General features: G+C 43.2%; 1 protein-coding gene across 3 annotated transcripts in view; it reads right to left on the reverse strand.

Annotated features, from left to right (window-relative positions):
- The window catches only part of GALK2 (galactokinase 2), a 171,689-nt gene that overhangs the window by 76,081 nt on the left and 82,883 nt on the right, over window positions 1–12,725 (reverse strand). For 2 of the 3 annotated variants that reach the window (XM_066276456.1, XM_066276455.1), the window contains one exon: window positions 1,190–1,288. The exons of the other annotated variant lie outside the window; for it this stretch is intronic. In XM_066276456.1, coding sequence (XP_066132553.1) covers window positions 1,190–1,288 — 99 coding nt within the window. The remainder of the gene's footprint in view (window positions 1–1,189; window positions 1,289–12,725) is intronic. 3 annotated transcript variants of the gene reach the window in all.

The following is a 12,725-nucleotide window of genomic DNA, read 5'->3' on the forward strand; positions in this document are numbered from 1 at the left end:
TAATATAGGCACATACTTGAAGCACCTGATCAGATAACAGCCTGTTGAAAGCTCCTTTGAATAAAGAGAAATCTAAACTGGGTCTTCAAAGATGAGCAAGATCAGGGCAGGCAGAGGGTTTCTGTACCCAAACAGGATGTCAAGAAAAGGGTAGAGCATGGGCAAGTTCAGAGATGCACAAGCAGCACGTGGTGTTAATAGAGCTTTAGGAACTGAAAGTTAGCTGCAGCTTCGAGTTTGGGGGGTGAGGCGTGGTAAGAGGGCAGGTCGGAGCAGTAAAGCAGGTGTAAGATTGTGAATTGATTTGTAAACTGAAAGAACTGGGATTTTGTTCAGATTCTCTAACTTACATTAACGTCAGGACTCCTGTCATCATATCTGCTTATCGGGTCTCATCCAAAACACCCAGAGTATTTTCTTAGCATTAAACCAAATTTGCTCATGCCTCATGTATTTGGCTTAGGGGAATCAACAACAAATATTCTTAATAAGAAGAAATCCAGGTATTCTGGGAAAATAGCCAAGCCTGTAGGAATCTGATGAAAAACTAAGAAAAGATTTTAAATAAATGTTTGCTTCTACTTTAGAAATGGGCAGTTCATAACCAACAACCCAAACCTCTTCTCTGTCTAAAGGAGTTGATAGCCAAGGGGAAGTGGTATCCAGCTAAGGAATTCATTCCTGGATTACTGTCAACATTCTTTTCCCTACCGCTGAAGCCCCAAAAATGTTGACAGAGAAAAATTATACCTAAGAGTAAATTATAAAAAGAGAGGTTGTGAATATATGTGGTAAGAAAACTAACATTTGGGTTTAAAACCAACAAGAGATTATGAAAATGTCATGAGATGAAGTGATTTGGGACAAGAGAGGGAAAAGAGGTCTCAGTAACTAGGGAGTTGAGAAATCTCATCCTAACAATGAATTAGAAAGAAAAAAAAAACATACACACAAGAGGAAAACAGACTTGAGGTATGATTCTGGAAACTTAAAGGAAAGATGAGCAACACGAAACAGAATAGGTGAACTGGTGGTAGCCTTGAATTACAAAGGAGATGAGAACTACCACCTTACAATAGAGCCTAACAGAATATGCTGACCAAAACCAAGAACACTAGGAATCTCACAGCCTTCCTCTCTGTGTGAACTTCCCCTCATTGATATTTCCAAATAGCTCAAGGTCACCTACAGTTCCTTCTTCTGCAAGAAATGATATGGACTGGTCCATCCCTCCGCCTTCAGTGCCAATATAACGCTCGCTCTTGGCACAGATTTCTGCAAGTTCCACCTGGAAAAGTAAAAATTCATTTGCACCATGAGTACAATCATAATCTGTTTCTCCTTCACTTCTTACTCAAAACATGACAGATAGGTTTGAAGTCCAGTGGTAACTGTGAATAATTGACAGTAGTTCCTGGGGCACTGTGTTAACAAAAACTCTCTAAGACTACCACTGAGCTCAATGAAAACATACCAAGATTGACCAATGCCTGCTGTGGATGGAATGACTGTGCATACTGTGTATTTACTATCCCTAAAAGACTCACAGGGCAAGCAGTTTTCCTGTCTTTCTATTTGCTTCATCCCTCTCTACACTGGTATCACCAGAAATCTCATATGGGCACTCATTCATTTCAGCCTGAGCAGAAATGTACTAGTTCCAACGGTCTCCCCATAGCCAAACTGGGGTCATCTGACTTTATTTCCCAGTCCAAAGTTATGCTGTCTCTGTGGTATTTCCATTAATTGTAAGAGTCAGAACTAGCATCATTTCACCAGACACATCTTCAAGCAAGATAAAGAGAATCAAAATATGAACACATTTCTTATCCAAACTGAAAATGTCAAAATATTTGTTTAAGATCTTCAATGGCTTCCTGTTGATTAATTAAATAAGTTCAAACTTCTTAACATGGCATTTCAAAGTCTTCCAAAATGTACAACCAATGTGCATATGTGTACCACTCTTTTCCAACTGGATTTGTCTCCTTGACCATTTTACACATTAAGTCTTTCTCTTATGTAAATCCTATTGCCAATCAATACCCAGCTTATTGGTCATCTATTATAAGCAAGTCACTGGGCTGGGCACTTAACTCTTTCTCCACTATAGTGTTCTTCAAATATCGTTCCCACTATGGCATCCCCTTTCTCTGAACTGCTACAGCACTTATTGTGAGTACATCATTTACCCACTAGTCATTCATTCCTTTTATTTCTTTCTTCTAAGACTTGGTTCAAGCGCTCTTTCTCACCAGTTTTACTGAACAAGTCTCCTAGAAAGATCATCTAAAGCAGCGGTTCTCAACCTGTGGGTCGCGACCCCCGCCAGGGTCGCAACCCACAGGTTGAGAACCGCTGATCTAAAGAGCTGATATAACCCATCATCTCTTGCCTGCTTGGCTGCCAGTGCCTTGGTGCTCAGACTCCTCAGCATGGTACACACGTCTTTAATGCCTTATCCCTTGCTCACTTCTCCAGCCTGCTCTCCCACCACTAACTTCGTAAACCCTCAGCCAAGGCCATCAGGAACACTGAAAAAATTTGTTCCTCATCATCCCCAGACTCTCTCATCTTTCAGTGCTTTTAAAAATGTGGTTTTCTGTCCTCTTCACTCTGCACTCCTCTGTCCAGTGTCCCCCACTAGTCATCAGGATCAACTCAAGCATCACCTCCCCTAGAGCCTACACCACCACCCAAATGCTCACTCACACCGCACAACCTCTTCCCTGAGTCCTTAATCTAGAAGCTTTATTCTAATTTATCACACCATGTTTTAAGTGTGTGTTTACTTGTCTCTTAGTTCGTCGGTCTATGAGAGCCCATGCAATGCCCAGATCAGAGCCCAGTTAACTAACATGACTGAATCACATGGTGTTTATTATTGTTCTTTAGTCATGTTAGGTCTCAATCATATCAGTTTTCCTTAAAACACTATCAGGCCTAGAAGAGGCAAATAAAATAGGTGTTTCTTCTCTACCCCCTACTTCACACACTGCTGAATACATAGTAAATACTCAATAAACACCTGCTGCTCTCACTTTCTGAGAAAAGCTGCCCAGATGCCATCTGACAGATTTTGTTATAGTCCTTTTTTGGCCACGAAGATTCACTAACATTAACTTTGCCTTGCGACACAAGGTAAATTTGGGATTTGGACATAATGGGCATTGCACATGGTCAGCTGAACACACAGAGCCAGTGACCTGTCTATAATAGGCAAATGAAAATAAATTAAGAATCAAAAGATCAAAATACTTGGATTTGAAAATGTTAATAAATAAAAATAAAAAAATAAAAACTCCAGTGAAGAAGTTCCTGCAGCATTCAGTAAGGAATGATAAAGCCTGGGTTCCCACCTGACTGTGACCCTGGGCCAGCACGGAAAGTCACTCCCTCACCCAAACAACCACAATGACAGCCAGTTTATATGCTCCTTATCTCTTTTGTGAGCATTATCTTCTTAAGCCTCCAAACCACCCCCTGCTTATCCTTCTCACACAGATGAGGAAAATGGAACCTGGAACATATGACAAAACGGAGGAGCCAGCAACTGAACTCCTCTGCCTGAGTCAAAGGTTGTGTTCTCTCCATTCTAGATTTCAATGATTTCTCCCTCACCCCACACCCCCACCAAATAGAGATAATATCACCTTTTTTCCCACTGCCTCAAAGGGATGTGAAATGACAAATGAGATCAGCACAATTTAAGTGTTCTCCCCTTTAAGAAGAAAAAAACTAAAGCTTTATGAAGTATACGTGCTTATTGGTTTTATTTTAAATCTCTTAATGTGTGGCAACAACTGTATCCTTTAATAGAAATAGGATATCATTTTTCCAGAAAATGCAGACAGAATTCATAGGGACCCCAGAAGTCGCCGACACCTCTGTGCCGAGGAGAGTCCATCACCTGCAGGGCTGTGACCTTCCCTGTACCTTGAATTCTGACAGATAGAGACCATGACTGGACAGACAATACCCAAAGCTCTAAGTGTGAAAAAACAAAAAGAAAATGAGAATAAGAAGGTTGGAAGAAGAAAGAATGGGTCAATAATTTTCCAACCCTTCCCCCCCCCCCAATGCATGAGGAATTCCGTAGTAAATATAGAGGGAAGAAACCAGTTCCCGAAGCTTCCAAATCATGATTAAAGTCTCAACTCTCCTGCAATTAGTGGCGTCACCTCACACACATTACTTAATTTTTCAAGTTTCCATTTCTTCATAGACAATTAATAATAATAGTAAGTTTTAGCAGGTAAGGCTTACTGAGTACTAACTTAGGAGTCAGGTACTGCTCTAATTGTCTTGCATGAATTATATGTTTCTCATAATGATCCTGTAAGATAGGTACCACCTCATTTTACAGATGAGAAAACTGAGTGGGTTTGTAAGCTGAGACTAGGCTAATAATTACTAAAGCTCAAATTCAGACTCAAGTTTCTAACTCCAGAGCCTGTATCCTTAATCACCATGCTACATTACCTCCCATGAATAATTTGGAGAAAAATACCTTACCTACCTACCCACAGGGTCATTGTGATGATCCAATGAACTAAAAAGAAATACTTCATAAATACCAAAGCACTATACAATTTTAATTTTATTATTTTTATATAACAAACAAGGAATCATTTGATTTACACAAGTGTATGACACAAGCTAAGTCATCAGCCAAATATAAAGGCAGGTACAATTATTCTGGAATACAGGGCTGTTTTTTATTTTTGGAGAGGTCGAATTATTTTTTTTTTATTTTTTTAAAATACTTTTTTTATTTTTCAATTACAGTTGATATACAATATTATATTAGTTTCATGTGCACAACATAATGATTAGACATTTATGTAACTTAGGAAGTGATCACGCCAATAAGCAGGATGATTTTTTAAAGTGGTCAGGAAAAGAGAACTTAAAGATTCTGCAAGCCCTTGGAGAACCAATTCAGCAACAGGAAGTAATGGACCCTGAGGCAAGCAGGAGAGTGTATGGTCATTTAGGTATTTCACTCTAAATAGGGACTGGGTCCCTATCTGCCAAACAAAATATCCTTGTAGTGTAAACTTCAATTGCAGACCCTGAGCTAGCTTCCCAAGTGACCCTAGCCCTTGGCCCCCATATTAAGAGCAGAAAGTTAAAATCCTAAGTGGTTATGCGTTAGAAAGAAATGACAAACAAAAGTATTTTTTTGTTTTTCGATCTCAAATCCTGTTGAAGGAACTTGCATGCTTCTAACAAGAAGCAAAAATCAGAGCTAGGTCCATAGCCTCAGTCAGAGATTGACATGACCTAAACTCAGAGAACCATTCATGGAGGAATCTTCACAGGAGGTGAAATGAGAGCAGAGAATGCCTGTCGTTCTGGGTAATGTGAGGGAGGCATGTGAGCCTGCCATGTCTTTTGTCTTTTCTGTCTTTAGAGACACTGGAAATAGAACCATTCAATGTCCTTCAAGAATTATAATCGGGCAGAGTGATTTGCAAAGGCACTAAATCAACACTCCACACAAAATTAAATTATTTAAAATGTCAAAAGAGTTCATGAGAATAAAGAGAAGCTATGAAAGACACATTAACAAAAGTGTGGAGAGAAGCCTATCGGAAGTTAACTTCAAGGACAGGTCAAATCAAATTCCAAGACCCAATTTTTTTTTTTTAAATGAGAGGAGGGGAGGTGGAAAGACTCCTGCATGCACCCGGACCAGGATCCATCTGGTAAGCCCAGTATGGGGCGATGCTCTGCCCATCAGAAGCCATTGTTACTGCATTGCTCTGCAATGGAGCCATTTTTTTTAGCACCTTAGGCAGAGGCCATGAAAACATCTTTAGTGCCCAAAGTCAACTTATTCAACCATTCGAGCCATGGCTGTGGGAGGGGAAGAAAGAGAGAGAAAGAGAAGGGGGAGGGGTGAAGAAGCAGATGGTTGCTTCTCCTATGTGCCCTGACAGGAATCGAACCCAGGACTTCCACACGCCAGGCCAATGCTCTACCACTGAGCCAACCGGCCAGGGCTACCAGGGCCCAATTCTGTGTAGCAGAGGACATTATCTCTTACCCTGGTGCCAGAGGGATTCTGAGATTCACCCACTTTTCCTACACACACACACACACACACACACACACACACACACACACCAAGAAACTCAAGCAAGAACAGCAAAGCTCTAACCAAGAAGTGATTCACTCCCTTCCCCACCAATATATTTTCTTCTGCTCTTACACCTGAGTGTTTCAGGAACCTCCAAACTACTCATTTGTGACATTTAGCTCTATCCCTTCCTGAAAAATACTAATGTCTGAGAATTGTTAGGAAACAAAATCTGACTGTATAAGAAAGTTTTCCAAAGCAATGAGCCAATGAACTCATTTCTATTTTGACTTCTGCCCTCTGGACAGTTAGGAGAAATCTGACATTATTTACAGACCTCTTTTAAAGCTCTTTAAGACAGTTAATGAGGCTAATTTAGGCCTTTGTGTGATTCTTCTCTTGAAGCAACCTGGGAAAAAACTGTAAATCAAGTGGGCTCCCAAATTAAACAGCTTACCCATCTGTTGGCTGGTAAGTGTAGAAATTATAGGGTTAGGCCCTGGCCGGTTGGCTCAGTGGTAGAGCATTGGCCTGGCGTGCGGGGGTCCTGGGTTCGATTCCCGGCCAGGGCACACAGGAGAAGCGCCCATCTGCTTCTCCACCCCATCCCCCTCTCCTTCCTCTCTGTCTCTCTTTCCCTCCCACAGCCAAGGCTCCATTGGAGCAAAAGATGAACCGGGCGCTGGGGATGGCTCCTTGGCCTCTGCCCCAGGCGCTAGAGTGGCTCTGGTCGCGACAGAGTGACGCCCCGGATGGGCAGAGCATCGCCCCCTGGTGGGCGTGCTGGGTGGATCCTGGTCGGGCGCATGCAGGAGTCTGTCTGACTGCCTCCCCGTTTCCAGCTTCGGAAAAATATATACAAAAAAAAAGAAAAAGAAAAAGAAATTACAGGGTTAAATGTAATAGTTACTAAGAAGGGCTAAAGATTCACCAATGCATCCTTACATAGCTAAACCTAGATATTTTTTTTTTTTTTCCTGAAGTGAGAAGTGGGGGAGAGGCAGACAGACTCCCGCATATGCCCGACTGAGAGTCACCCGGCATGCCCACCAGGGGGCGATGCTCAGCCCCTCTGGGGCGTTGCTCTGCTACAATCTAGTGCCTGAGGTAGAGGCCAGGGAGCCATCCTCAGCACCTGGGCCAACTTTGCTCCAATGAAGCCTTGGCTGTGGCAGGGGAAGAGAGAGAGAAAAAAAAAGGAGGGGGGGAGGGAGAAAAGCTGATGGGCGTTTCTCCTGTATGCCCTGGCCGGGAATCAAACCCGGGACTTCCACACACTGGACCGACGTTCTACCGCTGAGCCAACCAGCCAGGGTCTTAGATATTTTTTTTCAAAAATAATAGTAATACAAAAAGACTCAAGACATTAAAACAGTAGCAATCTCTATCTTTGTTTTGCAGATTTTCTAACGATATTGTAGAGAAAAATAATTACCTAGATAGAAAATGTTCATCTCTTCCTATGGTAAGCCTTGCTATTCAGAACATAGGCCCTAACCAAGACAACATCAACCAGTTATCGTTGGCTGCCTGAAATGCCAGTCAAGAGAAAGAAAGGAAATGAACAGCCCCATTCATTCATTCAACAATCCTTTAACTAGTGTCCTACAGACAAATGGACAGGCTAGTGTCTTCCCTCAAAGAGTTCACAATATTGGTATTTACTTCAGGTGAACAAGTCTTCCAAAAGAAAGTAAACAACTAGTGTGTGATTTGCCCCTGCAGAGCTCCTGTTCACCTACCTCCACCCAGTGCCTCAGGAGGCAGCCCAGCATAAGCTAGAAGCTTCCGTGTGCTCTGCTTCCCCTTGGTCTTTCCAACAGGGAACTCAGGCAGGAAGCAGGGAATGAAGTTGGGAGGGTCAGCAGCATCAGCTTCCCTCCCTGCCAAGGTCATTTTAGGCCCAAGAACAGTAACAACTCAGATATAACTAGTCCTGGGTTTTCCCTATACTGACATTTCTGTAAATAGTCCCTACACAATAAATTGTCCTTTAGTACTGTGTCATCTGTTTTCTGTTTTGACCCCGACTGGTATCTTTAGATAAGTTAAAACTGTTAATGGGGCCCTGGCCGGTTTGCTCAGTGGTGGAGCGTCAGCCTGGTGTGCGGGGGTCCCGGGTTCGATTCCCGGCCAGGGCACACAGGAGAAGCGCCCATCTGCTTCTCCACCCCTCCCCCTCTCCTTCCTCTCTGTCTCTCTCTTCCCCTCCCGCAGCCAAGGCTCCATTGGAGCGGAGATGGCCCGGGCGCTAGGGATGGCTCCTTGGCCTCTGCCCCAGGTGCTGGAGTGGCTCTGGTCGCGGCAAAGCGACGCCCTGGAGGGGCAGAGCATCGCCCCCTAGTGGGCAGAGCTTCGTCCCTGGTGGGCGTGCCGGGTGGATCCCGGTCGGGCGCATGCGGGAGTCTGTCTGACTGTCTCTCTCCATTTCCAGCTTCAGAAAAATACAAAAAAAAAAAAACAAAAACCTGTTAATGGCTCCCCAGACTTTTCTTTCCCTGCAGCCCTTTTCCATCCTAACTTTTAAAATGCTTGATTTCTTACCTGGGGCTATTTTCAAATTCTTCCCCAAATTGAAAAACCTATTAGGTAGAGCCCAGTCAGGTAGGAGAAACTCTTCATGAAATAGCATCACCTTAAGCCTCAAAGAGACTGGATTTAGAATTGCTTTGTATGGTAACATGGTGATCACCAAGCCCTTACTGTAGACATTTTGGAGTACTCTAAGGTTAAAATTTTAAAAAGAAAAAGTACACTTGCTTTAATTAAAAAAAAGAAGAAGGAGGAGGAGGCTATTATTTCTTCATATCTCTTACACAAAGAACTATAACTCAGAGATTAGTAATTTTGCATTTTTTACTTCAAGGAAAGTTGCCTGAGGACAATGACAGCCAGTTCTCATAATGAGCACAGCAGATGCAACTGACCCTGATGACTCAGGCTAAAAAGTTCCAGTAAGTAATGTAGGAAAGTAAAAAGTAGTTCAGATGTTTAAAAAATCAGAAACTACAAAGAAGTAAGAGTAACGAAGGTTGTGTAAAGCCAGTAGCCACGGCCACCATCACAGCCGCCTGGCCCGTGCAGGTTTGCAATTGATTCGGACAGACGGTAATGAAACAACCGGAGCCAAGAACTGGTCGGCCATTAGCTTTAATCCTAGTTTGCACCCGGCAGGGGAGAAGTACACGTACACACAGTGGGAAAACACTTTCCTTACACTTCCCTTTCCATTCAGGGCTCCCAAAGCCACTGACTCATCTGAGTATTCCTAGAATCAAAGGTTTCTACCTCACCAGCCTTATTCACCTCTGTTCCCCATCTCCTTTTTGCACAAACTGGCTTCTCCTTCAGCACTCTGCCATCTTGGCTGCTTCTCCTCTGCAATGCTGATGGCAGGATCTGAGCAAGAGAACCCCCCCTCCCCCCACACCTTATCTTATATTGTAGAAATTAAAGCCTTTAATCCAATATACAAATAAGGCCCTGGCCGGTTGGCTCAGTGGTAGAGCGTCGGCCTGGCGTGCAGAAGTCCTGGGTTTGATTCCCGGCCAGGGCACACAGGAGAAGCGCCCATCTGCTTCTCCACCCCTCCCTCTCTCCTTCCTCTCTGTCTCTCTCTTCCCCTCCCGCAGCGAGGCTCCATTGGAGCAAAGATGGCCCAGGCGCTGGGGATGGCTCCTTGGCCTCTGCCCCAGGCGCTGGAGTGACTCTGGTCGCAGCAGAGAGATGCCCCGGAGGGGCAGAGCATCGCCCCCTGGTGGGCGTGCCGGGTGGATCCCGGTTGGGTGCATGCGGGAGTCTGTCTGTCTCTGCCCATTTCCAGCTTCAGAAAAATACAAAAAATAAAAAAATACAATATACAAATAAGAAAGTCTCTGATACAAAGCCACTTATCTGAGGCATAAATGGGATTCCTCATAAGAGTGCACCACCCCACATCATGCCATCAGTCAAGGGTGTAGGGAAAAGCTTAGTTCTGAGAAGATCTTAGTATTAGAAGGGTGGGAAAGGCTTAGTCTTAAAACTAAGCCTTAGGCTATAAGGACCTTGTAAGCTTACAACCTGTCTCCCACATGCAATGCAAACTATAAGCAAGCAAACGTATATCATATTTATAAACTTATTTGACTAACAGTTGTCAAAAGTGGAAAACAAAACAAAACAAAAAAACTCCTAACACCTAGAATCATCACATGCATTAAGCACTCACAAATATGTATCATGAAAAAACAAAGAATGAAAGTGGACTCTTCCACCTGTAAACATTGGAGAGAACATAATGGAACAAATTTGGAGAAGGCTAGTGACTGACACACCTGGGTGGAAAAATATCTGAGGTGCTTAATGAGATCAGAAGCACAGGCTTTGGGTCAGCTCACTCCAAAGAGAGGGACAAAGACCACTTCCCTAAGCTAACTGACCTACCACGTGAGTCATGGAAAGACCCAGGTTCAGAGAGGAGGCCTTCAACAATGCAGAAACCTAGTATTTTATGTGAAACAGTTTGGGATTCCACAGATGGGGATCCTGAGAAAATAATTTATCATCAGTTTCTTCTAGACTGCTACTTATTCTGAATGAGGAGGGAGGAACTTATGAGGTACATGATAACACACAGCCTTTGATATTTCTCTAAATGATGAACCTGGATGTACAGATGTGTGTGGTAACACTATTACAATACTCTATCAGGTAACAATGAGATGTAGAGACAGGAAAGAATACAGCTCGGCGTTACTCTAAGGAACAGCACTGGTGTCACCTGAAGACTCATTCCAAAGTGCAGACTCAGGCCTCACCCACACCACTAAATCAGAATCTGTAGCTTAATCCGAGGCCCCTGCAATCTGTATGCACATTGAATTTTAAAGCATTCTTCTAAACGATTTCCTACACTGAGGCTTTTCTTTTTTTTTTTTTTTTTTTTTTTTTTTTTAGTGAGAGAGACAGAGAGAGAGATACAGGAAGGGAGAGAGAAGCATCAACTTGAAGTTGCAAGCACTTCAGTTGTTCATTGATTACTTCTACATGCCTGATGGCAGGGGGTCCCAGCTGAGCCAGTGACTCCTTGCTAAAGCTAGCGACTTTCAGTTCAAACCACCGACATAGCATTATGTCATGATGGTGCACAAACTGGTGAGCCTGTGCTCAAGCTGGATGAGCCCGCACTCAAGCTGGTGACCCTGGGGTTTCGAACCTGAGACCTCAGTGTCCCAGGTCGAAGCTTTATCCACTGTACCACCACCAGTCAGGCTAATGAAGCTTTCTTAATAAAATAAGCAGACAGGAAAGAATCAGAGGGAAAGAAACTAACAAGTGTCAAATGTCTTCTAAGGCCAGATACTATGCAAAGAATTTTTATGTGCTATCTTATCTAGTCTCCAAAAGAACCCTGAAATATCAAAATTATAATTGTTACTTCATAGAGAAAGAAATTGAAGCTCAAAAAGGTCAATAAACTAACCTAAGATTTAAAGCCAGAGAGCCTTGGCTCCAAAGTTCACCAGGCTACCTTATACCCCTGCCTCAAGAAACAGAGGCTGAGTCTAGACACGGGCCCTGGTAACCAAAATATATGCATTCCTGAACTGAACATCTGTGGGTCAAATAAGTTTGCAAATATGATGTATATGTTTGCTCGCTTATAGTTTGCATTGGGTGTGGGGGACAGGCTGTAAGCAGGCAGGGTCCTTATAGCCTAAGGCTTAGTTTTAAGACTAAGCCTTTCCCATCCTTTTAATACTATGATATTTTCAACATCTTTCGAATACTAAGATCTTCTCAAATCTAAGCTTTTCCCCACACCCTTGACTGTTGCATGATGGGAGGTGGTGCACTCTTATGAGAAATCCCATTTATACCTCAGATAAGTGGTTTTGTATCAGAGACTTCCTTATTTGTATATTGGCTTAAAGGTTTTAATTTTCTACACTGTAAATATAAGGCAGACCAGGGGCTCTCTCTCTCTCGGTTCCTTGCCATCAGCATTGCAGAGGAGAGGCAGCCAAGATGGCAGAGTGCTGAGAGAGAAGCCAGTTTGTGCAGAGAGGAGAAGGGAGATGGGGAATCAGAGGGGATAAGACTGGTGGGGGTCTTTAATTCTACGAAAACTCAAATGTGTCAGTAGCTTTGTGAGCGCTGAATGAGTGGGTTTTGGAGCCCAGTGTGTTTGTGTTTACTCGCTTGCCAAGTGCGAGCTAGGAATAAAAGTAATGGCCTACCAGCTCTTGGCTCCGCAGTTTCGTTACCATCTGTCTGAATTAAACCTGAACCTACATGGGCCAGGCAGCTGTGATTGTGGCTGCAGCTACTGGCCATACACCTTCCATTAGAATAAATAATGAAGTTGATCACAGGCCCAACTTCACTCCATTTTGTCCCCAGGTGGGAAAAAAAAAAAAAAGAAAGAAAGAAAAGAAAAACACCTTGCTGGATGGTTTGAAGTTAGGGGGCTTTCCCGTTACCCATCTCCAAATATAATCCCAAACACCTCCCTCCCTAACAACCACAACCCAGCGTGATCTCAATATAAGGCTGATATTTTGGTATGATTTCTGCAGCCTAATAATAATAATAGCAGCCAACACACTGAACGGACACTGTTTTAAACACTTTTCATGTACTATCAAATGTCAAGTTC

Source organism: Saccopteryx bilineata, chromosome 4, assembly GCF_036850765.1.
Source record: "Saccopteryx bilineata isolate mSacBil1 chromosome 4, mSacBil1_pri_phased_curated, whole genome shotgun sequence".
In the NCBI taxonomy this organism is placed as follows: domain Eukaryota; kingdom Metazoa; phylum Chordata; class Mammalia; order Chiroptera; family Emballonuridae; genus Saccopteryx; species Saccopteryx bilineata.